The sequence below is a fragment of the Onychostruthus taczanowskii genome, unplaced genomic scaffold (assembly GCF_017590055.1).
Source record: "Onychostruthus taczanowskii isolate IOZ18803 unplaced genomic scaffold, ASM1759005v1 scaffold9, whole genome shotgun sequence".
Classification (NCBI taxonomy): Eukaryota; Metazoa; Chordata; class Aves; order Passeriformes; family Passeridae; genus Onychostruthus; species Onychostruthus taczanowskii.
This window is the reverse complement of record NW_024506993.1, coordinates 6,806,431-6,832,327: the sequence shown is the minus strand read 5'-3', so window position 1 is coordinate 6,832,327 and position 25,897 is coordinate 6,806,431. Positions and strand designations below refer to the sequence as shown.

Sequence of the window (25,897 nt, the reverse complement as noted above, 5' to 3'; positions counted from 1 at the left end):
AATGCAACAGCCAGATTGAAAGAGCAGAGAAGAGCCATAAAGGGGATAATCAGAGCTGTATGAAATAACAGTGGCGTGTGCTTTTACCTGTGTGGCTGGCACTCCTGAAGCAAGAGGCACTTCTGAGTAAATTGATGAGTGTCAGCTTTAGAAACTAAGAAGTTGATAATCTATTGGCTTGTTAATGTAGTTAGTTTATTGATGTAATTTTGCCAATTTTTGCACAATTTGATATAAATACATTGGTAATGTTTAAAGAAAAGAATCATGTGCTGTGTGATCATGAAATTGATCTGCCATGGTCAACTCTGTCACTGTTAAAGGGTAGGTGATGGTATTCTATGACTCTGTTTAGTCACTCATCCCTATATGTGCTTTATGTAAAGTAAATAATAGAAAAACCCTTCATGAATTTGATGGACACTTGGACATATGAAGGTTTCTTTTTCAGTCTGCAGCTGAAGCAGCTTTCTGACAGCTTACTCTAGGACAAAGGAAAGCTGCATGAATGAAGTTTGTAATATAAATAGGAATATTTGACACAGAGAATACAGATCTGTCTGTAACTTGCTTTATCCTATGCCTGGAGTCTGCATTCAGCTATGGATACTATCTTAGACTCCATTTGTGAAGCACTGTTGAAGAACTAAGCCTGAAAGAAACAGGCATAGGCTTTTTTCCTATCTGGCTTTTACACAACAAAAAAAGCTGAGGTCCTGTTCAGAAGCTGTTCAGCACCTGACAGACATTTTTCTTCTAGTGATGTTCTTAGCTTTAATTATAAGTAGTGTTCTGTATTATAAAGCATGCTAATTGATAATTAATCAAACAATAATGCACTCCATTCATCTTTAGACTCTGGTTCCATGAACACCTTTCTTCATGCTCAGACTAAGATGAAGAGTTTTGGGAAGCTACAGGCAGGGCAGTGTAACTGTCTGAAACATCAGGGCCCAGCTCAAGAGGCTGATGGCCTTTGATAATTAATCCTGCTGCAAATGTCTGCAGTAGAAGTCAGTGTTGCTCTCTTCACCTAAATTTTATGGTGTTGGCCTTTTATGAAGGAGCTAAGTTAGACTACAAGATCAGAAGGAGAGAAAAATCATGCTAGCTGCTCTGTATTAGATCTGCAATTTTATGAGATACGTTCTGAGTGTGACATAAATTATCAGTTGGGTGGAACACTGAAACTATTCTTATAATTACAGCCTATGCTATTCCATGTGATGAGTTTGAATTTATAGATCTTTTATATGCATAAATTTGGAAAGAAACATCTCTAGCTTGTATAGCCCCACGCTTGAAATAGAAAATTAAAATCACATGTATATGCACCTCTGCAGGTTAAACAAATTTATTTACAGTTCTGAATTCTGCTGTGTGGTTTTGCAAATACATGTACGGGATCTGTCAGCAGTTCCACTGACAGTGCCAGTCCCATGCTCTCGAGCACCTGTAGAGGAGGCAGCACATCAGATTTACATATTTTTAGCTGTTCTTCAAGGATGTTGTTGTTGACAGTAACATCAAGCATGGCCAGAAATTGTTGCAGATCATGGTCTGAGAGTTTGACATTGGTACTTGGACACTAGTGGAGAAAACTTCGTAAATAAATGAATTCTAAACCCAGGATTTTTTTTATCAAATAACTTGATTTTGCAAAGCTTAGACTTTATTACTTGGAGTTAGCAGGTACGACAGCATCCCTTAATCCTCGCTTTTGGCACGGCACGACGTCATCGCAAAGTTTAGGCAAGGGTGGGGGGAAAAGAAAAAAAAAACAAGCTGTTTAAAAAAAGAAATGTGGAATAACAATGAGAAGGGCCTCTCCCTGGGAGACAGGTTACGGTGTAAGGAGGGCAGCAGCGCGCAGGAACCTCGCTCGGTGTCCCCCCTGTCCGGGCGGCCGCCGCGGGCGCGGAGCGGAGGGAGCGGCGGGACGGGGGCGCGCCCGCCCGGAGCGCGCTTCCTGCTCGCCGCGGCCTTTAAGGAGGCGCCGGGTTTAAGGTGGACCGGCGATGAGGGCGGGGCGCGCCCGCCCGGCTCCGCCCGCCGCGTCGCCCTCCGGTCCGCCCCCCTCGCCGGGGCAGCGGGTGCCAGGCGGGGTTGTGATGCGGCCGTTGTTTTTGTAGGGTCGCGGGGCCGCGGTGCGGAGGTAGCCAGGCGGCCCATGGAGCTGGGGTACGCCTGGCAGGCGGCGTAGCCCTGCTCGCCCCCGCTCCCTTCCGCCGCTTTGTTAGCGCCAACACAAGCGCGCCTCACCTACACGGTGAAGAGGAAGGCAGCGCTCCCCGCACAATAATGGGCACCCGGGCGCTGCCCCCCGGGCCGCCGCAGAGGTGAGTCGGCGCCGCCGCAGGGCCGCAGGTTCCCCGCGGGGAGGAAGCCGAGCGAGCGGGCGGGCTGACAGCGCCGCGGCGCTGCCTTAAGAGCGGGGCGCCACCTTAAGCGGCCGCTGACTTTTCTCGTTACATTGTAGCAGCGGAAAGAATGTCGGCGCGGGCCGCGGGTGACGTCAGGAGGGAGCAGCGCGGCGCGGCCGCCAGGCAGCGGCAGCGGCGGCCCCGCCACGGCGAGGGAGGAGGCGGAGGAGGCGGGAGCGGCGCCGGCCCCGCCGCCACCGCAGCGGCAATGGCGGCCGTCGGGGAGCGCAGGTCCCTGCCCAGCCCCGAGGCGATGTTGGGGCAGCCCTGGAGCCACTGGGTCGATGCTGCTAAACTTCACGGGAACGACGGTGAGTGGCCGCCACCCCCACCCCCCTCCCCCCGCTCGTCCCCAGCGCCCCCCGCGGCTGCCCCGGGACGGCACGGCGGGGTGCCGGGCCCGGCGGGGAGGTTGGGTCCGTTCCCACCCCCAGATCCGCGGCCGAGTTCGTTGTGCGGTGCGCGCCCCCCGGCCGGGCTCGGGAGCGGCGCGGAGCGGGCAGCGCCTGCCCCAGTTCCTGTAATCCGGGACACGGAGCGAGGAGCCGGTCCCCGGAGCCCGGCACCTCCTGCCCTCGATTCAGCCTCGGCGTGGGGCGGGGAGCTCCCGCCGCAGGTGAGGCATCCCCGCTCTGACAGCGGCTGCCCCCGGGCTCCGGGGCCCGCGAGTGCTCGCTGCCGCTGCCCGGTGCTCGCTGCCGTGACCCTGCGTGTGCCCACCGGGCAACGGGTGCAGGTCGCGGGCGGGGGCACTCCTACCCTCCGGCTTCTCCGTGGATTGAAATCTTGTGGCTTTTTGGTTTTAGGAACAGCATTAGAGGAAAGTTTCAAGGAATACGGGAGAAACCGAGAAGCAATGCGACTTTGCCGAGAAGGTGAGTGCAATTCATTCTTGAAGAAAAGTGCAAGGAGAAGTTTTCTTTTTCATAGCTACTTAGCAGAGGGGCAGGCATGGGAAAGAGACAGGATCAAAGTTTCCTATCGGTTTGGATTTAGGACTGGTGGCCTGTCAGTGAATGGTGTTATTAGCATTGTTATTAAATTAATATGTATTTTGAAAACTACGACTTAGGGCATACACTGTCCTTACTGTGTTTCTATATGATGTTGTTTTTTGGGTTTTTTTTCTTTAGACCATAAATAGTCCTAAGGAAGAAACGTGACCAACACTGATAAAATCTTCTCTTGAGTTACGATATTTTTTGTTCTTGGTATAATCCATGTCAGTATTTCAGTACCAATCCCTTCCCCTGTCATGTCATTGTGTTATGTTTATTGCTTGGTACTCTGCTAAATGAGTGACCTTTCACCTGTGATTAGCAAAAGCCCATTACGGCCTAGTTTCTTGCAAGAGTAGCAATGCTGCTTGGAGTTGTAAGCAGATGATGAATGAAAGCTATAGATTATTATTATTTCCTTTCTAACAGGCAGTGGAAAAAAGGAAGCGATGATTGTGATTTACTATGTTAATTTTTGTTTGTTTGTTTTTCTAGTTTAATGACTGATTTAGAACCTTTCTTAATATTGTTGGTTCTTGGTTCCCTCTGAGTGCCTGAGACGTGTGCCAGAGAACAGGCCCAGCTGTTTGAAACACTAGAGCAGTTAGACCCAAGTCATTTATTTGATGTTGTTAGAAATGGAAGGCTGAGTTTGTAGACATGGTTTACAATCATGGGAAGCAGAACTTGCCAGAGACCTTAGGAGATGATCTGATTCAGCACTTACTGACTTGTGAGCTGCAAATGAAACCTAAAGCGAGGTGGCACAGGCTGGCAGGATTGGGAGGCAGTGATCCATATTGAGTCTGAATCAAAATGGCTATACTTTGCACAATTCCCAATGTTGCTAAAATTTGGAAAATACAGTTTCTAGGATCAGAGTCAGTGGTCAGTGGCATGGAAGAACGATGCAATAGGCAGCTGTGCTGCGGCGTGCAGATTCACTTGTGGTGTGTTGCCATCTTCTTAAGTGTATCTGTGAGTTCTTAGGCACTTGAAAAAGCACTTCATTACTTCATTGCCAAGTTCCAATCTAATCATTGTGCTGGATATGTAATTCATTTTTCTGAATAGGCAAATCATTCAAATGCTAAAAAAGCATTTACAACAATAAATACGCACATTATCCTAGTGAAGATTTTACCAATAAGGATTTTCAAACATTTGCTCTTATTTCTACTTCTTAAAATGCAAGCATCTAGGGTTTCCAGATTCTAAAGATTAGCTGGCAGGGTAAAGAATAATCTATCCTATTTTTTTCCCACTGGAGAGAGATCATGAAACTGTGTTTGTGCAGGCTGATCACTGAGACACAGTGACTGCACTGACTCCAACCATGGGAATGATTTGCAGGGTTGTGAGTTGAAGGAATTTCATAAAATACTTTGAGAATTAAAAGTGAAACGTAGTAGCCCTGTCAGGCTTCCAGAAGTCTATTTATTTTGTTTGCTTTATGACATATGAATGAGACACTGACTTGGCATATACCTGTAGCTGGCCTGTAGGGAGCTTGGCCTGCTGCAAAATAGACGTAAAATAGTATTAAGTTTAGATTAACTTAAGGAACTAGGGGAGCAGCCAACCTGCCAGCATACATATGTGTTATAAAATAAAACTTTGAAAATGCTGTAAATTATCTATTTTCCAAGAAAGAATTTTGCATTCAAAATTGAGGAACAAACATGTATGAAGTAATTGGACTTTCTAAACCTTGGTTCTTAACAGAGAAAGGTGAACCAAAAGTATAAATGTTGTCAAATCCGCTTTAACCTCAAGACTTTTGTCGTGGTACCCCACAGTATTTTAAATACAAGTAACAACAGAGCTCCTTGTGTAAGAAAGTTATTTTTCTACAGATTGGGAGTTGACTCTGAGGCCCAACTTCTCAAAAGGATTTCAAGGTTATTTAGGCTAATTTAACCTTGCATTGCAACTCTTCCAGTTTGCATAAAATAATTAAATATTCATGGCTTGGAGAGGGAGCAAAAGAAGGAACATGACTTTACAGCCCACATATTAGAATTGGGTTCAAAACCAAGAACCATTTTCTTTATTTAACAATTGTCAGGCTCCCACTGGCCTGTGTCCCCACTGGGCTATGGGTGGTAGTTGTTCCTTTTCCCACGTGCTGTTCTCTGCATCTCCTGGTGGGAATGGCCTCATCCTCAGCATGCCTGCTGGCAAGAGGTGGATTTCAGCCTCACAGGCAGTCGAGTTTGAGTCTCCTGAATGAAGAGCAAGTGTTCCTCATGTTGTAACTCTGTATTAGAAGAGGGGCTTAACATTGCCAGCTTCTCCTTTTGTTAAGATTTAAAGGCAAAGAATGATGTATGCTATTTTAAAGGAATAAAGGACAATGTAATATCCCTGTAATTCCAGGGCAATATTTGCAAGCAGTGGAGAGAGGGAGGATTTCAGACACACCTTTGTCAGTGGCACCTTCTATTTGCTGATCAGGCAGCTCCTCTCTCAGCATTTTAGTGGTTGTGAAGCCTAATGAGTCCTTAATACCTGTTAATGGTTGGTAGTTCCATGCAGGGATCAGGAAATGCTTTTTTTTTTTTTTTTTTTTTTTTCTGTATCTATCCCTCCTTGGTCATAACCAAGCTCACATTGAAGTAAGAACTAGAATTTGAGTTTGGGCTGCCCAAACTCCCAGTGTTTGTGTCTCATACTTCCATGTTTCTTTTTCACTGCTTTTACATGCTTTCTGTTCTGCTAATACATTAAATAATTCCTGCTGGGATCCTCACTGACCTTCATCAAAGGGAGAAACTCACTGGATACTTTCCTATATGTTGCTTTTTGAGACAGTAACAGTCCACACTGAGCTTTGATGTAGAAATCAGCTGCAGGAATAAGGTATGGGCCCAATGGACTTGGCTTGCTCTTGGTATGGAAAATCCCCAGGAGATGGAAGTGAGAGAGGGATACACAATGGGATGGGAAGATTTTACTTTAAAATAAGCCTTAAACTTTACTTTGACTTTGTACACTGAAACCTTCTTCTGCTGAGCAATCCTATCAAGGTAAGAACATGTTAGAAGCAATTGTGCTCATTAGTTATTTTCATATGTAATTGATGTGACAGAATCTTTTGGCTCATGCAGTCACTTAATTACTTACTGCTTTGTGAACCAGCTAAAGGTGTGAATCTCCTGCCACTCACTTGTGCTGTGATGAAGCAAGGATAGCATGTTGCATTGTAATATGTAGATGAATTCCAAAACAGCAAGGCAAAAAATCTCATCCTCTTCATGCATTTTTCCTGTATTTTCAAACTAAACTTTGCTGAAGTGCATCTTCCAAACTTGTGTGATAGTGGGAGCAAGTGCCATCAGATGCAGCCAAAATGTTCTCAGTCACTCAGTTCATCTTGGAGGTGCAGTAGATCTTAAAAGGAGTTTGATGTGTCTGTAGTACCTGGCACTGTTTGATTTGGAAAATAATTATTCTTTCATATCAGACCTCATAATCAGTGCTTGAAACAGTTTTTCAGGAGATCCTTGCTAACTTGTGCTGAATTTAGTTTGCTTTTAAGGATTTTTGTAGCCCATTGTTGCAAAGAGGATCTCGAAATAGAACTGTGCCTGTGAGTGTAGAGTTCATGCGTGGTACCTTTGACAGGCTTCAACAGAGGCAACTGTTGCTTCTTGCAAAATTTAACAACAGGTTGGCTCATTTTGCTCTGTGAGAGTAGAGAAGCTGTGGATAGAAACAGTGAGAACCAAAGTTCTTTATTGGGGCTGAGGGTCTAATCCTCTCTCATTACCAAGGCACTCTTAACTCTCCCTACATTAAATTTTCAATTGCTAAAGGTTGTTATGTATGTCCTTTATTTAAAGCAAACACATGGGGAAAAAATCCAAAATAAGAAACCCAAAACCAAGCCATCCCCATCCCCAAATCTATATTTGAGAGTCAGAGAGATACAACCTGTGTACATCATCATTGAATACACCATTACTTATTAATTTGTGCAGCCCTTTTGAAGTGGTTGGGATAGAAGTCTCTTATGTTCTTATACTGACTCATAAAATAAATTTGAAATACTTAAAATTATAAAGAAGTTAACTATGACATCTCAGATAGGAAAATAAAAGCATGGGGAGCAGAAAAAGAGATTTGGCTAGATAATTTAAAATTGAGTGTGTTTTTTAAGTGTATTCAGTGCATGCTGAAAGGATGGTGTCTTTACTAAAGCTTAAGCACCTCATTCTTTCAGTTACACGTACAGCCCATTTTTTTTAGTTTGTTTGGGTATTTTTGTGTGTGTTACATCCTTTGAGAGGTGAATCCCTTGCTGCTGTCTATTTCAGGCACTTCACTCGTACTGTCACCATAGCTTAGAGTTAATTGCCAGCAAAGTAGAGGAGGAGGAAGACAGAACATCTGTAACTTGGGTCCCAGTCAGAACTGGTGTTGGCTGTGAGGTGATGTAGCACAGCACCAGTTTTACAGCTTTTAGAATATTCTGTCTTAATAAAGCAAGCAGTGAGTTTTCTGGCTGAATGCAGATTGTCAGTTTTTGGTGGGCACCTTCAGAAGACACTCTGGAAGGTTTAGTGACAGTAGGAATTAGTCAGGAGAGCAGGTGGGAGCAAACTCTGTTCAACAGTGTTGTGTCACCTGGTAACAGCTGAACTTCTGGTCTTTGACAGTTAATATATCTTGGGGATAAAAAAAAAAAAGGCTCTGTGAACCTCCAGGGCATTCAGCAGAAGCTTTGAGGTTTGATTATATTAATTGCTGTTAATGGAAGGTACCAGAGCTATGACAGTACTAAGAGCCATGTGATGAACCCTTGTTCTTCTTGAGCTCTTTCTGGGCAGGGTTGAGCAGTGAAATCCAGGCCTGGGAGCTCACTGGAAGCATCTTTATCACATAGACCCAAGGTCTAGAATTTTCCCAGCAGCAGGTTCCATAAATAATTAAAGCACTGCTGAAACTTCTGTTCCAATATTAAGTTGTAAATACAAGTAAGAGACAGCATCTTATTTCAAATTTAAATTTGTTTTTATTCAGCCTTGGGAGGTGCTTAGTTGAGTTTATTTTTTTTTTGTTGTGTCAGATGATATGAGAGAAATGCTTAGAGGGCTCTGTAATCCTTGACTACCTGCAAATAAACTTGTGAGAATTTTTAATAATTTGAAATAAATATTTTAAGGTAGCAGTACAAGGTGCTATGCTTCTTTTTTTACATTCTGCATAGCTCTTCACAGTCTGTAATCAGATAAATCTCTTCTTCATTTCATTGCATTTTAATTGACTATTTACACAAACTGTTTTAAGGTTTTGTGGACTGGTTATCGTAAAACAATTACAGGGAGACTTGAAAATTGCATTGAACTGTTTAGGAAAACTGTGGAGGTTTTATGAGATTGCTTGAAAAACATGCAGTTTGAAAGGATGTTACTTCTGAAATTGTCTGCAGTGATTGGCCCTAATTTTTTTCTTGGCTTTTTTTTTTTTTCCTTTATATTGAAGTTCTGCTTACAATATTTAATTATTTCTGATGGGATGAGTCAGGTGTTATAAATAGAATATTGTGATGTTAGACTGCAAGTTAGAACTGTGTCATATGTTTTAAAGATACTTGGCAGGTTTTAGGTATTACCATAATATTAATGTGGTATTGCAAGGCCTTGGGGACTTTGGCTGGAAGTGCAGCCACAAGACTGTCTTGATCTGTCCATAATACGTGAGGAGGCAGGATTTTTTCTTTTTTAGAAGAACCTTTTGAAATAGTTGTCTGTGCACATACATAACAGTCAGGAATTCACTGTTATCTAATCCTTCTTAAGTGGTATGTATGATTAGCTAGGTTATCCCTGTGCAGAAGAGGTGATGTCTTGATAATACTTAGTTAAAGGTTGGTTTTTGTAGTGTTTCTGTGCTATATTTAACAACAAAAACTCAGTGAGAGAAGAACAATGCAATAAATATGTAGAAATGTGACTTTCATACAAGGTGGTAACTTTGTCATCTAAGTAGAGCAGGAAAGACAAAAAGGCTTAGTGAAGGATACTTTTAAATAAATTGGGTTAAGAGGATGCAGATTACTCTCTCTAAGGTAACTATTTTAAAAGATATTTCTTCCATTGCAGCAGATGTATAAAAGTGAATATCTGTAGTTCTTACAGCTCTCCTGGCTAGGCTGGAACTGCTGAAGGTTGTCTGGGAATAGGTGTGATGTCTTGTCTCTTACAAGACAGAAAAGATTTCATCTTTCACAAACCATTGTAATATTTGACTTGTAATTAACTACTCTAAATAATTTTTAGGATGCTTGAAAATTGTTTCTCTTCCTGTATAATGAATGAAATAATCCACTGCTGTGGAGCTTCCCCATATGTATAATATTCAATGTTATTTTCTAGGCATTCTTACAATGTAGGTGACAGCACAGAGATGAATAGAGCTTTGTACTTAGACTTCAAGTTTTTTAGCAGCAAGTGTTAAAATCTGACAAAGGGAATTCAAAGTCTAATGTAGCAGAGAAACATGATTATAAAAGCAGTTGTCACAGAAGGCAATAAATTTATTGTAATCTGTGTTGCCACTGCTAGAAGGCTTTGCTCAGTGAAAATCTTTCCCTGCTTGTGCAGGCTGTGTGCAGCTGTGAGCCAGGACTGGTGCTGGTGGCTCTCACACTGATTCTTGTGGCCAGTCAGACACCCGTGGTAAGCCCAGATACTACAGGGTATGACAGGATGTGACTTCATCAGAGTAAACTGCGCACACAGCTGCTCCCACATTGCTTGGAGTCATGATTGCTAGGTTTGGAAATGGAAAATACTCTGGGCTATTGGCTCAGGTAGATCAGAAATATTCAAATGCTCAGTTAGTTGTGTGTGCGTGTGCTCATCAGTGCTGTGGAATAAGCTGGTTTGTGGTAACGTGTTCCAGATGAGAAAGATGGTTTATTTACAAGCTCACTCCCACCCTGATCTCCACTTCTGATACCTTTGGCATAGCCCATGGATAAACTGCTTTGATAATATAAGGGGAAAAGGGTAATTGGTTATGCCTTGTTTTTCTGCTGGGGGGATTATAATAGGCAGAAAACATGCAGTGTTCTTGATCTGCTCTTCCTTCTGTTGCTAAGCAGGACTTGAATCTTCATCAACTGTCTGTAATGCTACAGCAAATGCAGCTTTCTCAACTGGCACTGAAAAAAAATATGTACAGAGGAGCTGAAGGACTAAAATCCTGTAGGGAGCAATTTTGAGGTTAAGTCCATATTGCTTTGGTTCTGAAATCTAGAGCTCTCATTGTTTTCTTAGCAAGCAAGATGGTTGGATGCTTTCTCATTGATACAGTTGCCTGGAAGTCCTATAGCAACTTGCCTTAAAATGAAGACTGGAGGCTTTAAAGAGTTAAATTTGAAAATCAAGTCCTGTGAGGAATACGCAGTAAATTGGATGTTTGATTGCCATGGACATCAAATTCTGTTGTATTTTACCCTTCATAAATTTAACTTCAGTCTATGGTTTTGTTCATTGACTGCGTAAGTGGCGTAGTAGATGCTGTGAGTAGGAAGATGAGAGTTCTGATGATTTATTAAGTGTTACTTGGGGATGTGGGGTCTTCTGTGAGCCACTGAAGTCAGCAGAGCTGTAGTAGATGCTGTGAGTAGGAAGATGAGAGTTCTGATGGTTTATTAAGTGTTATCTGGGGATGTGGGGTCTTGCTGTGAGCCACTGAAGTCAGCAGAGCCTTTCTTGTGACTGGAAGGAGAATGTAGGACCAGGTTGAGGGGCTCAGTGGGTGAGAGAGGAGACAGCCATGTTCACTGCAGCCTCACGATCAGACAGACACCAAAGGTACTTCACTATGCAAACATTTAATTGTCAGTCCCTAGATATTACAGCCATGGCTTTGTCAAGGTGTATATACCCTAAATTACACCCTCTGGCTATTGTTTCAGGCAAAACTACAGAGGAAAATCTGTATCAGTTTACACCTAGGGTGTGGTTCTACAATTTTTTTTTCCTCCTAGTAATGCTGGATTAAGCAGCTCCTGTCTCTGCTGAGTGAAACACTTGTGAAATAATAGTTGTATTCTAACTGTAAAGCTGTTTCCAAAACAAGGTGATGGCTGATTAAAGGAGAACCTTAATCTAGAATCCATTGGACTGTGCTTGATTATGTATCTTTTCAGAGTGAACCTGCTCTGATTTTTGCATGTCTGCCTACAAGACTGTATAGCATAATAGATCTTGTGTCTTGGATATCTTTGAGTGTTAAAGGTGTCATGTCAGTGAATAACCGAGGTGTAAATCAGGACCAGTTTAAGTGGTGTATTGTGAAAACTAAACAAGTAAGAGCTAGTTGTTGTTGTTATTATTAGTATTAAGTATTCTTTTATAAAATTCCTTTTTCATAATTAGTTATGTCAGAAGACCAGGTAATAGAAATTGGAAGTTTTTCTAACATTCTTGAGGTGGTTCCCAGTAACTTTGTGAACTGGAGAAAATGCCATTTGAATTTGTGTTGCTATGCTGAACAAGACTTACAGCATCATTTATCTTCATCTTTTGCTGGAGGGCTGTTACAAATTATGCCAAAAGGAGAAAGAAGCATCATTTATGCAGTATACATAAATGTGTTCCATACCAAATACTCTTTTTATCCCTTCAGAAGAAATCTATAGTTGTGGGGAATATCCAGAAGCCTCAAATGCTGTAAAGGTTTGGGTTAACTGGAAGTATTTTTGATGGATGTCAAAGGAATAGAAAGTGTTCCCAATAGTGAGACAGTGTGGGTGTTGGATTATTGAGACAGCCATATAAAATAATTTGGAAAGCACTTTTAAAAATAATACATTTTCCAAAGAATTTCTCCACTTTTCCCAGGAAATATTAAAATCATCTATTTCATTCCTGTTCAATTAGAATAACTCTAGAAATATATTAAAGAAGTTTAACTTGCCTCTGACAACTAGAAGGCTTTGCTGTGCTTTGGTTTATAACAAATATAATTTTGGGATTTAGGATATTGTCGTGGTTTGACACTGGCTCAACGCCAGGCACCCATGACAGTCACTCACCCTCCCCTGCTAGCCTCCTCTTCTCTGGCTAGGAAAAAACTGTGTCCCACTTTGTTTTGATTTTCTTCTCAAATCTGTTATCACAGAGGCTTTACCATCCTCTGTAACTGGCCCAGTTTTGGCCAGCAGCATGTCCATCCTCAGAGCCATCAGGGACTGGCTCTGCTGGGCATGGGGGAAGCTTCCAGCAGCTTTTCACAGAAGCCACCTCTGTGGGCCCCCCACTACCAAAACCAGGCTGTGCAAAACCAGCACAGACGTTCAGATAATTTGTTTTTTAAAACATAGAATCTGTGTTTGAGTGTGTCTGTTCTGCTCAGCTAAGAGAGATGGCAGTCGTCCTGCTCTCACTGGTACTAATAAGAGTATTTGAGGGGAAACACCTAAGTTAATTTCCTGATAGGCAGCATTTACTTCATAAAGTACTTAAAGATGAATTCCCAAAAGCAGTTTTGTTTTTCACTTCTGTGAAGTTGTGTTACTCAAATCAACTGTCTAGAAATCCTGCTTGTTAAGGAGCTTCTGTTCCATGTTGTAGTTTGTAATTTACAGCAGAGAAGTTTTGAGCCAAATTCAATATATCTGTGTTACCTATCAAAGGCAATGTAATGTGTGCTTATAATTCTTGTCCTAAATACAGGGTTGGGGCTTTTTGTGGCCATTTGATTCAGGGAAGACTTTTTCTACCGCTTGTGTTGTGACATTGGATTATGGTTTGTATCTAGGCTGGACAGAGCCTTCTCCTTGTCTGATATTTCTTCTGTAGAACCTGCTTTAACAGACAGCTGACTGTGCCTGGCTGTTTCAGCACCACTATTTCCATGGGGTGTTTGGAGAAATCCTAAACACATCAGTCCTTTTTTGAAAGTTTCCTTTTGGTTCTGCCTGGCTCCCACCTTGTGCCCTGAAATGTAGGGGCACAGACCATTGTGTCATTTGCTGGAATAAAACTTGTAAGTTTCTTTTCTTGTTTTTATGGCCTGAATTTAATGATCTGAAGTGTTAGCTTGATAGTCTTGGAGATAAGAATGCTATTTTTATCCTCAGAGTAGAGCACAGGAGTAAAATCTTCAGTGTGCTGTCAACATGTCTCATCTGAGGCTTGTTTACAATTGCTTGGGATGCAAAAGGTTTTCTCTGTGCAACAGTGCAATTCCCTGTCTCCTGCTGACACCATCCAAAATTCTCATGGATAATCACAACAATGTGAGGAAAGGCCCCTGTCCCAGGAAAGGACAAAAATCACAGCCTGGGTGCTCTTCATTATGAAATAGGCAGACATGATGGTAAGGTGCAGCATCAGCTGTTTTATTTATAATTTAATCCCTCCAGGACTTTTCCTGCACTTGGTGACTGAGGTCTTGCAGGAAGCGTGGCGTCGTTTGTCATCAGGGTGCTGTCACTGACTCACGGGAGCATTTGGGGTGTCCCTACTGTTATGGTGGCCTGGCAATACTCTTTCTTGGACTCCTTTGGCATTTTTCCCCACGTGTTCCACACTGTTGCTGGAAGCAAAAGCTTTTGAGCCATTTCCAAACCCAAAGCAGTGCATTGTGGGCCAGCTGGGAGGACTGGATCAACAAGTTTGGCAGCAGCAGCTCTGGCTTCCTGCCTACCCTGGACAGGCACCAGTAGGGATTGCCTAAGTCTCCAAGTGAGTTTGAGCTGAAGATCCCAGCCTAGGTCCTGAAAGTCCTGTGTGTACAACTGCCGTGCCTGGCAGAGGATCTGCCTCTGTTGTAAACCGTGGTTTTGTTATCCTGGATGTGTTTGCAGTAGTTATCTTTTATCTGCTTTAGGAAGGTGCATGTTCTGTTTGTTTTCAGTGTACTGGAGGGTGGTAAACTCTACAAATTTGTTAAAATATCAAGGGATCCTGTTTACCTTTCAGTTTTCTGTTGTCTATTTAATCTTACTGTTTTCATCCTGAGTCATCCAGGGGCAGTTAAATGGTGCTCTGAAGTGTCTTTCTCTGTGTGTTTTTGAAATACCAACTCCGTGTTCTTTGTTGTGCCTGTTCCTTAATACTGACCCCATGTGTCTTCTGTGACTTCCCCTTTGTAAATAAGCTTCATCTTGTAACACAATGAATCAGGAGCACCACTTGAGGTCTGGGGGTTTCCTGGGGGAGCAGGACACCACTTGCCTGTGTCTCATTGCACATTTGTGCTCTGGATGCATCTGATCTTGAATCTGCATAAGGATGACTTTGTCGTGCTGTTTATATAATCAGGTTTATTGGTTTTATGTCCTGTTTGACATGAGATGTCTAAAAATTAAAGCTGGTGCCTATTTCAATACTTTTTCCTTAGAGTAGAGCATTTTGCTCCCTAGCTGGCCTAAGAAAGAGAGAAAAGTTCTTTTTTTCACCTCCCACTGTGTGTTTAGGTCCATTTATACATATCCAATATCTTCTTCCCGAGAGTGATGAGTACTGTTATCTGCAGAGAGACCAGAGGAGGGAAATAGTTGTAGAAGTATCTGCCAAAAATGTGATTTGGACCAAACCAACCAAATCAAAACATTAAGTAGTCTGAGCAAATTCTTTCTCCTTTCCTTTTATTGTGTTCTGCTGAAGGTGTTACTTTCTGTGTACATCACAAGTGGGCTGGTATTCTGGTAATGTTAAAGAGGCCCAGACCATGAAAGAGCAGAAAAACTACTTTAAAACAGTTCAGTCCTTTCAGATCTTCTGCATGTATAATATAATCTAAATGATCTAAATTTTTTAATACATTTTAATTTAAAAATATTATAAGTTGCAGTCCTTCCCAACCCCTTTCTGTTGAAGAGTGAAATGGGTGATTTCAGTAGTGGAGAGCTAGTGCTAGATACAGAAGAATAGTACCTGATGCAGATTTGTTCACCCAGTATTTTCAAAGTATCTTTTTTTTTCTTTCTCTGAACACACATATCATGTATTTTATATGTAATATTTGGAGATGGAATTTGGGAAGATTTTGAGAAGACAGGCTCCGAAAATAAGGCGAATATCTCCTAACAGTGAAGAAATGCATATTGGAATGAGGACAGCGACAGGTTTATTCTAAAGAGGAGGTGACATGCAAAGGCAAAACCTAAATTTCTTCTTTGAAACAATTCAAAATTCCATAACAATAAAAAAAATTCACTTCCACAAAGATTTTTTAGGCGGAACTATTTGTGTTATATCACAAATAATCACCAGTGAAATTACTGACCTTGTTCTGTGAATGGGTAGCCTGATTCTTCTTCCCTGTGTACCTATTTAATTCATATAACTGTGTGTCAGAGGGCAGCTAGCACGGGTTTAAAGCCTAACCCTTCTGAGCAGGTGGGTCCCCTCTTGGAAAGAAATCTCTGGTGACAGTAGCTCTGTATGTGCTGGAATATATCAACTGTAAGAAGTAAAGACTCAGGGTTTACCCATTCCTTAGTAGATAATTGAAACAGTTATATTTCTTTGTTTAAAGGTATGCAATAGCCAAGTTCAAAATACTTTGTGTAACAACATGTCTGTTCAAATACATAACAAGTAGGTTAGCCCTTTAACTGCACTATAACAACAAAAACACTTTTATTTTACACTTCATCTGAATTTATTAAGTATCACAGTGTTGTTGGGGTTTTTTTGCTGTAGTGCATTTATATGCATGTTGCTGTGCAACTTTCTTTTTTTTTTTTTTTTTTTTTTTTATTGTATCAAATCAAGTCCCAGTAAATCTGCAAAGCAAAAGAAATAAATTTTACTGGGAAAACTAATAGTGCTTCCAAATTGAGTGGAGTGAGGAGAAGTGTAAGCTGGTATGTGAAAATCAACAGGCATCAGTTTACTTGTGGCTGTATGAGGCATGATTGAAACAGTCTTATTTTTGAGGTGGATGTTCCAGTGTATGGAGAAAATGGGAGTGGCAGGGGTGGGGTGGTTTTAGGTAGTTGGCTTACCTAATAAAAGAAAATATTGATATACAATTCAGTTGACAGGTCTTGTGTATTGTTTTCTTACTTTTTTTTTTTAATATGCTGATTTGCTCCCTCAGGTATCAGGTGCATAGTGTGAAAACCCAGAGTGTTCTTTGCACAAAGATGTGTTGTCTTTGCACAATTAAGGAATTAATTAACCTGTGTGCTGCTGTCACACAGGAGCTGGGGCTGTGACCAGCAGGGAAGAGAGAGAAAAAGTGGAAAGATGAGCACTGTGCATGTCCCAGGTAGCAGAGAAAAAGGTGCCCTCTATTATTGCTAAATTTTGGGCTGTTCTGTCACAAGAGATGTAGTCATGGGCACATTGTGTTCCTCCAGCTCCCACTAGTAAGAAAATGCATAAATGGAAGTGGCTGTTGCTGCTGTGCCCTGTCAGCTACCAAGGCACAGCCAGCACCCAGCCACAAGGCTGCATGTCACACAGGAAAGTGGCAAAAATGCCACACTTATGCCAGGTTTATTTTCCCTTAAAAGCATGTCTAAGTAAGAGATGGGAGAGGCTGAGAAGCCTGGAACATGTTCACCATTTGTAGTCACGTCGTATCAAAATACTTCTGCTGCGTCGAGCAGCTTTATGTAAACTGTGAGTTTAGGTTTAAATAAAACAAACTTCCTTTTTCCTACTCCAGAAGTACAGCTGCTGCAGAGTACACGGAGTGCTGTGTGTGAAACAGGAGAAAAATACCAAACCTGTTGATGTTAGAAGAATTCATAATTGTAGTGTGCTTCAGGCTGTGACTTAAGATACATTTTAGAATATTCTATGGGTGATTTATTTCAGTTTAATTGAGGGTGTGTTTGACTAGTGGCTTTTCCAGAACTTTTCTCCCCCCTCATGGCAGGTTTTCTGCATAATAATTGAAGTATTTCTGTGTACACTTTCATATTAGCTTAGTCCAGATTTTAATTTTACTGTTCAAATTACAGGGTTTTTATTCCCTGAATCCAGTTTCATTTTTGTGCCATAATTGCAAAACTCAATTCATTTTTGAGGGTTCCTTAAGCTGTTTTAGAATTGTTTGGGTTTTTTACAGAAAAACATAAATAATAGTTTGTTAGCTTTCCCAAAATACAACAGTGGCACTATGAGATCATGCCAACTAAAAATAATGCATGACTTTGAATGAAGATATCTTACATGAGAAATTATGTGTTCAACATTTGTGTAATATACAAATTGGTTAGAGAAATTAAAAATATCTTTAGGTCTGAAAACTCACTAAAAAGTAAATGGGAATGGTTTTTGTAGATGACTGACTTCATTCAAGTTGCTGATGAAAAATTGATGTAACAGGATACGATGTGAGTGGGGAGACTTATAAAGCTTTTCAGATTAAAATATGCTACTTGTGTTTCATTGAGAAATTTACTCATCAGTCTTTCTACAGACAATCTTCTGTAAGCTTCTTCACTGAAATTATTTATCATTCTGTACAATCAACTTAGAAAACCTGTTTAATAGCTTGAATGAAGAATTTGACATATGTTTTGTGTTAGATTTTCAAAGAAATTAATTGTGTGTAGATGAATTCATATACAAAGAATTTAACTAAATACTTAGATGTCTACTTTAATATGCTTTATATATAATTACAGGAACATTGAAATCTTGGGAGCCTAAAATTAGAACTCCCAGCTGTGCAGTAGGCTGCAGGTGCACGTGTTCATGACACACTTCTCTTTGGTATCTGTTGCTCAGTTTTTATCCTTGGGTAGAAGACACAGACATTTCCCAGAGCTGTTAAATTTTAGAGAACTAAAATTTAGTGTTTCATTCTGCATCGTGGCAGAGAGAGAGGGAGGAAGGGCTCTGGGGGAGCTGCTGTGCCAGTAGCCTTGCACAAGGATGGCTGTTTGGATTTGTGTGTGCACAGAGGAGTGCTGCTGCCTGCAGCAAACCTTCCTGCTGGAGGTGAAACCCAAGGGGATGCTGCAGGGAATGGGGTTTTGGGAAAGCAACACAGCTGCACCCATGGAAAAGAGGTAGGTCATCCTTTGCCCCTTCAGCTGGGCAATCTGAATTTGGGAAAAGCCAAGTAAAATATAGAGATCTGTAGCGTTGGAAAGACAGAGTCCTGAGTTTTGAAAGGACACCAAACAGAGAGGATGCCCCTTCTAGAGATGAACCAAATATTCTAACTAGCAGCTCCTGTGCCTAGTTAAACCAGATTGTGGGGTTTTTTGGTCTTGAACTGAAAGTTATTTCTCTGAGCCAAAACTTTGAGGTTTGAGTATTCAATAAAATGCTGGGTAATTGCTGTATTTGCTGAAGTGGAAAACACAGTGAAAACAGTTAATCAAGTCTTCAGCTGTTCCTTCCTTCAGCTGATCAGTCAGCAGCTACTCAGTGAAACAAAGTTCATGCACTTGTGCTCAGAACCCAAGGAGAGCTCTGCCTTTCAAATGTCCCCTCAAGTAGCTGGACTTCCAAAGCTGTATGTGCAGGAAATGCAAGCTATTTAATGTACAGAGTGGAGTTGGCAAGGAATTTTAAAGATAGGTAACCTTGAAGAAAATACTTCAGCGGTGCTTCCCTCTGAACCTAAATGAAACAGCTCAGATATGGGAATGTGCATTTGGTTTGTTTTATTTTGTATTAAAAGGCTGTTTTGTATCTAAGGCAACATGAGCATAAACCTTATGGGTGAGGGGGTTTTTTTAAACAGTGTTTCTGGGTGTATATTTGATCATTTTATGTTTTGTTCATTTGATTATATGTATGTTCTCTGCAGGCACAAATTGGTTAGGCCTGCACATATGGTTCATAAAATACTTGTGTTCTATTAATACCTAAGTGCTCATTACTTGAAATTTTGCAGAATACCCTCAAGTATGTTTTGCTAGAATCTCTTCCTTTGGTTCCAAACTTGTGCACTCTTACTTGGTTTCCAAACCAGAGCACTCTAGTTTCTATATGAGTTTAGCTATTTTGTTCACAGTATCTGTTTAGAAATATTCTTCTTTTGTTATCATCTTGCATGGTACACAGTAAAAAAAGTGCAGTAGTTTAATTTTACGTCAGCATTGATAAGTATACAAAAACACATCTGTTCATGAATGATAAGCACTTGAGTGTTTCTCCAAAATAGTTTGGAAGATATTGTTTAGAAAATAATGGTTTAATTGCAGAAAATGAAGTATCTGTGTATAAAAGGGACTTCAACTTTTCGAGGCCTTAACTTGGATCACTTAATTTTTTTAATGAAACATGCATATCACTTAAAATGAGGACCTATATTACTTTAAATAGATGGGAGCTTTGCTTAAGATAACCAGGTTAGTTAAGATACATTGCAGTGCTGTTTGTAGCTGCTTCAGTTTGCAGCCAGCATTCTCCTTCTGCCTGAAGAATACTTGGTATTGACAATTAATGTCAGCAGTAGACTCAGCAGTGAATCCATTGCTTACCTGCTGTGCAGATTTCTTGGCAGAAATTTCATTTTTTGGGCTGACTCCAAGTCTGGTGGTAACAGAGCTGAGCTTTCTGTCTGAAGTTTGCCTGGTTCTGGTACAGTCTGTTTCATGTCGTCCTCAGGGCTGGTTAGTTGCCTTCCTTCTCCCTCCTCATGCCTCTTCCTCAGATCACAAGCTCTTAAAAACAGTAATTTGGGAGGTTTTGTCTGCTTTCACGTACTAAATGTTCACCACAGCCATAAAGGGTAAAACAATATAAATATTTTTATTACTTTATCAGGATCTGAGTACTTGAGACACTAGTTGCAAGCAAATTATGGGAGTTATCACAAAATTTCTTTTCCTCCAAGATGTCAACTACTTTATTACAACTGTGCTGTTTTCTCCCCTTTTCAAAAAATTGTCAGATGTTAGTGGAGAGTTGTACTATCTTAAATAAAAGTTCTACTACAAGTCTGCCTGTAGAGAAAGATATCTACCAGTTAAGTTAAACCAAGGTGTACTTGCATATTTTTTACCTTAGTGTGATCAAGACTAATTACCTTCTAATGAGAAGACAAAACCCAGCTAGTACAGAGCAAATGTGTTCAAGATAGCTGTTGGTGGACATAATTTAAACTTACTTGGTCCGTGAAGCAAATAGTTCAAACAATCCATATTTTGGCAACATTTCAAAATAATGGGCTTTATTTACAGTTTCCTTATATAGTACTTGAAACAGTTCCTTGATGTCTTAATGTAAAACCTAGTAAATTGATAAAAGTTGGTACATTTACTTAAGGTGGATTTGGATCAGACTCCTCTAAAAACAAATTCTGTGTTCGGGAGGTTGTAGAGATAATAGGAAGTTGTATCTGAGCTGTCAGTATAAATTTAATAGTGTAGGGCATTGTGATTTTGATTTTGATTTAATAGTGTAGGGTATTGTAATGTGTAATGCATCTAATATTAACTATAGTGATTAAAATTTTTCTGGAAGTATAACCAGGTTGGTGTAGTGGTGAAGGCATGTTATGCTGTTCTGTGGAATCTTTGTATACAAACATTTTACTGTTCACATCAGGCATTAGCCTACAATGTCCATTGTCAAATTACACTTAATGGTGAGTGGTATGTACATCTTTGTTATAAATCAGGCTTGGACTTTAAAAACTAATGTTAATAAGCAGATGCTTATGCTGAGAATGGATAGGGAAGAATGAGCATTAGCAATGTTCTGGCTTAAAAATATTTCTGCACAGCTTTCACATACTCCTTGGCTTGTTTTGATCAAGCTTTCTATTCTTTTGTCGTAACCTTGATAGTTTGTTCTTTGCCCTTTCACATCTTGGTAGTTTTGCTTTCTCTTTCTCTGATTCAGTTTTCATTCTCCTCCTTCTCTGAATTGCAATAAGCAGACTTCTGGCAAATAGGAAACTGCTGTTCTGGTCTCTGCACACAGGATGCCTTTACTCTTTTCCTCCAGCAGCTGCTGTCCTGGAGAAGATCTTAACCTCACTTTTTTTGTTGGTATTTAATTTCAATTCTAGAAGGGATGTCATCTTATTAGATACTAGGATAGATGGACTGTGCAGTGTTCCCAGTCTGAAAAGATACAAGATTTGTAGGAAATTTGATACATTTGGGGAGTTAAAAAAGAAAAATCCAATTAAAATCCATAGCTGTGGTAGTCACTGAAATCTAGTGGGTAATTAAATGCAAGCTGCTGGCCTGTTCTCTGAGGTAGTTTTAGCCTGTTTTATGTGTTCTGTTATGTGTGACATTAAGTAATAGAAATGAGGGATCGAGAGTATGCAGGCACAGTTAGTTTTAATGAGCATGGGTTTCTTCAGTGTGGCTGTCCTGAAAGAGAATGCTGGAAATACTAAAAAATTATTCAATTATTTGTGTGTTTTCACAATGTGTTTCAGAGAAAAAGAGATGGCAGATCAATGTAAGAAAACTTTGCAGATGAGACATGCTGAGCTCCATTTTACTTGATGTACAGTATGCCAAATTATCCATTACTGCTTTTTCTTTTTTTGTTAGAAAATTATGCGACATTGACCTTTGCCAAGAAAGAAGCATTTTCCTTATTACATGCTCAGCAACTGATGCAGTTATCTCAGAATTGTGTATGGCATGGGCTTGTTCTGGTCTTGGTAAAGAGTGCAGTAATGCATCATTTAAAGTTGTTTTTCTAAAAACTCAGTTACATTTGAAAGGAGAAGTGAATTTTGGAGATCAGTGTCCAGAGGCTTCCTATTATGGCGGTAAATGAAGTTGTTTTTCTTCCTGGTGTTAATAGAATTAATGTAACTAACAGCTCTTATAATAGTATCTGTATGTTGATACAATGAATACAGTATTAATGGAAAAATACATTGAAAGTTTGAGGTCTTGATTTAAATTTTTAGTTTGACCTTGAAAAATATTCCCAGATGGAGAGAGTTAAATGAGCCCAGCTTTGAAAGAAGTATGAATCACAGTTGCCAGGCTCTTCCTTGAGAGGCACAGGCTTTACATAGTGAAGTATTTAAAAAAGTAATCTTCAAACCCAGAGTAACAGTGCATTGAGATGACACTGGTAAAATACTAGAAACTTCATTAGACATGTAAATAGAGAATGTGCATGTCATAAAGTGGCTCAGGTAGAAAGTATTAGATGTTAGAATAGCAACTGCACGATATATGTGAACTTCCTTAAGTGGCTGACAGGGGACAGAAAAATTGGGCATCCATCACCTACTCATGGTACATACTTACTATGTAAGTCTTGTTGAACTGTTCTCTATGTTGTTCTCTAAAATTTGCATGGTCTAATTTGTCACTCCCTAGCAGTGCCACATGCGTGTTTGTCCTGGTGGAACACAGAGAAGTAAGATTTCCCTGAAACCTGCTCTTGCCCTGCTCAGCTAATGGCATGAGGCACATTAAAGGTGTGAGAGCTTACCTGCCTAAAAATGAGGCTCCTGGACTGGGAAGTGTGGGCTCAGGTCTCTTCCAGCTGCCTTAAATGATCGTGGTTGGGTCAAACTCCTTACATTTCAAAGCCATTGTTAAACTGCATTCAGGCCTCTTACCTTTGCTACTCCCTCTCTGGTTGAGATGTTGTTCTGATATCAGTGCTGTAGGAGACCACTGTGGGGTACAAGACCTTTTGCATTGATTTGTGTGATCTGGCTGGAGTCTTGTGAATGACTTCCTTTGAAATCAGGTTGTGGTTTGGTGTGTGCAGCAAATTCTTTTCTCTGTGTCAAGTGGTTTTACTCTTAGAATGGTCCTTTGTGATTTTGTGTATTTCCTGGCATTCTGTCATTGCTTTCTGTCACTTGGAGCTAAGATTTTAAAACTGAAGGTATTCCACAGTGTAAAGGACCTTTGTAAATTATTCAGATTTCTTGGGATCCTCAAACTGAACTAGGAAAACACTTTTGTTTGCATCAATTTCTGTCAGTTTGTCTCAGTTGCCACTTAAAATTGCAGTTCTGTATTGCCAGCAAATATTCATGGAAGGTTTCTTAGAGTGATGGCACACGATGTGATGTCTCTGACTGGTGTGAAGGAGTGCTTTACCTTGCAGTCCTCTCTTGTTAACAATTCCCCCTGCATTCAGTACAAGCTGGTGTAAAGTCTGGGAATCCAGCACAGTCTGAAAGGCACAGCTATGGGAACAGGTTCCAGGGTGTGGATTTACAGTTGTCTCAGCATCACACAGCCTCTCTGTGGGCTGTTAACAATGTAAATATCAGGCAGTGCGTGCTGTTACTGTCCCATTCATCTCAGCTTTGGTGAAAGTGACCCTGGAGTATTTGCTTGTGTGTATAAACTTTGATACATGGGCATACCCAAAGAGAATACTCCTGCATGAAATATTAGCAATGACATTTAAGCTTATGCTTGTTTTCGTACGTAGCTTAATATTACATCACAGAAAGTAGATATTGAAAAATAGAAGCTTATTATTCCTATCTGATTTTTTCCCCCCTTAGCATATATTTACTGATTTTGTCTGGCTTGCAGTAGTTGGGTGTGCCACAGGTTTTCATGTTTTTTTTCAATAAATATCATATAAATAAATAAGTAAGAGTTGCTAGTTAAAGTGCAAACGAGATTGTTTACTTGATGTAACCTCAGTTGTGTAAAGGTGTCTGTGATTCAGGTGAGGGTAGCTGTGATCTCAGCCAAGTTAGATGTCTTTGGTCATTGCATTTGCATCCAACTGCAAAATCCAGTTGGGGCTGTTATTGCAGGTGTCATGCTTAATGTTGATGTAGCACTAGTAAGATGTGTGGAAAATGGGATAAACCTTATGTCTTCTAAATAAAATGTTTTAAATTTTTTTATGATGAAGATACATACTAATTCTGGAAGTAGTTCTGGTGTGGTCATATTCTGTGTCTGTGAGAAACAAAGTGGACAGGGCTGATGGTGTCTTTCTGTGAGCAGTTGCCTTGAATTATGTGCAACACTCAATTTATTTCATAATTGCTGTTCTATTAATGAACAAAGCAGTGGACGTTGCTAAAAGTATACATGGGCAAATTAGTAGCTGTAAAACAAAACCGGGGTCAGTTCTAGCACAAGAGTAAACAAGTTTAACTAATTTTCTACGTTTCTATTAAGATAAATCTATTACTTGAGAGTTTTTATAAGAAAATAAGTTTGCTTATATCAATTTTAAACCTTCAAATAGTGTTACAGATCCTTAGCCACATATTATGTTTGCAGTTTGGGTTTTTTGTCTTTTAATGATTGAATAACATTTTTAGATCTATAAATGTATTATACCTTTAAGTATTGTAGTGAATGCTGAATTTATTGCTCCAGTAGTCTCTGAATGCAATTAAAGCTGTTAAATATATTCTTAACAAACTGTACTCTTCAAAGTAAAATTGTAGAAACTATTTTTATTTGTAAAAGTCTCCAAGTATGTGTGTTATCTCCGCAATCCACACATGCTCTGACATACTGTTATCTCTGGTTCTGTCTCCTGTGTAGCTGTTCCATGGATCTCTGGCAGCAGATGGCTGGACTATAATGCACTGTTAAACAAATAAAACCATTAGGCATGTAATTCTGCCCGGTGAATGACTGTGTGTTTAAAATGGTTTAAAAAAATTAAATAGCAAATGAAGTTCACTTTTGAATTCATTTAATGACATTGGAATAAAATCCAAAGCCCTTTTCAGAATACATAAAACATCCCCTCTTATGTTGTGTTTGTCTCAATTGAAGTCAGCCTTTTTTTTATTGCATTATTGCATCTGGTATAAAATAATCAGTACTAAATCAGTTTTCTAATAGATGTTTTCTACAAGTAATCACTCATTTTACATTTATCTTTGTAGTAAGATTTTTGCTTTTGTAATACTCCAGCACAAAATTATCTATTGCATTATATGCTCTTTTTATCCTCATTTTCAAATTTGATACAAATGTCTCTAAAATTTTGATTCAACACTAGTGTCATGGCTCTGTAATTAAACTGTTTTTCTATAATTGTCAGCAGCTGAGAGATGCCATTTTGTCTTTTTGTTTTTAGATATGCCAATATTTGGTCTTTGCCCGGCTCATGATGATTTCTATTTGGTGATGTGTAACCACTGTAATCAGGTCGTAAAACCACAGGCATTTCAATCACATTATGGTAAGTGCTTAACTATTTTTAATAATTAAGGGTGAGGTTAAATCAGGATTAAGCCTGGCAATTTTTTTTTAAATTGATGGTAAATAGATCATTTAATTATAAAAAATGTCAGAGAACATAACCTTTATTTAATAATTTTATATACATTGTAATGCAGTTACATAAAGATCTTGGTTTTTTAGTTTTTTGTTTTCTTGAAATGCTGCATAGCTACAGTTCAGTTTCAAAATGACATATCTAGTGTATTTCACAGCCAATATGTGTAGTGTGTTTGTGTCTCTGTGTCATTTCTCTTTGTGTATTTAAACAGATTATTTTTACATGGGTTCTGGTACAGTGTGAACTTGAACAGAAAGCTAAACTTAGAGCGAAATTTATAAAATGTAGTAAGCTTCCAATAGCCAGTAAGCTTATTTAT

At 40.0% G+C, this 25,897-nt stretch overlaps 1 protein-coding gene across 2 annotated transcripts in view; it reads left to right on the top strand.

Moving 5' to 3' along the window:
- The first annotated feature begins 2,075 nt into the window (after positions 1–2,075).
- Positions 2,076–25,897, top strand: part of ATXN7 (ataxin 7) — a 59,563-nt gene continuing 35,741 nt past the window's right edge. Inside the window, exons 1-4 of one of the 2 annotated variants that reach the window (XM_041425658.1) lie at positions 2,076–2,339; positions 2,480–2,734; positions 3,230–3,298; positions 25,375–25,479. In XM_041425658.1, the coding sequence (XP_041281592.1) occupies positions 2,491–2,734; positions 3,230–3,298; positions 25,375–25,479 (418 nt within the window). In that variant the 5' untranslated portion in view covers positions 2,076–2,339; positions 2,480–2,490. The remainder of the gene's footprint in view (positions 2,340–2,479; positions 2,735–3,229; positions 3,299–25,374; positions 25,480–25,897) is intronic. The other variant, XM_041425659.1, reaches the window with a different exon arrangement.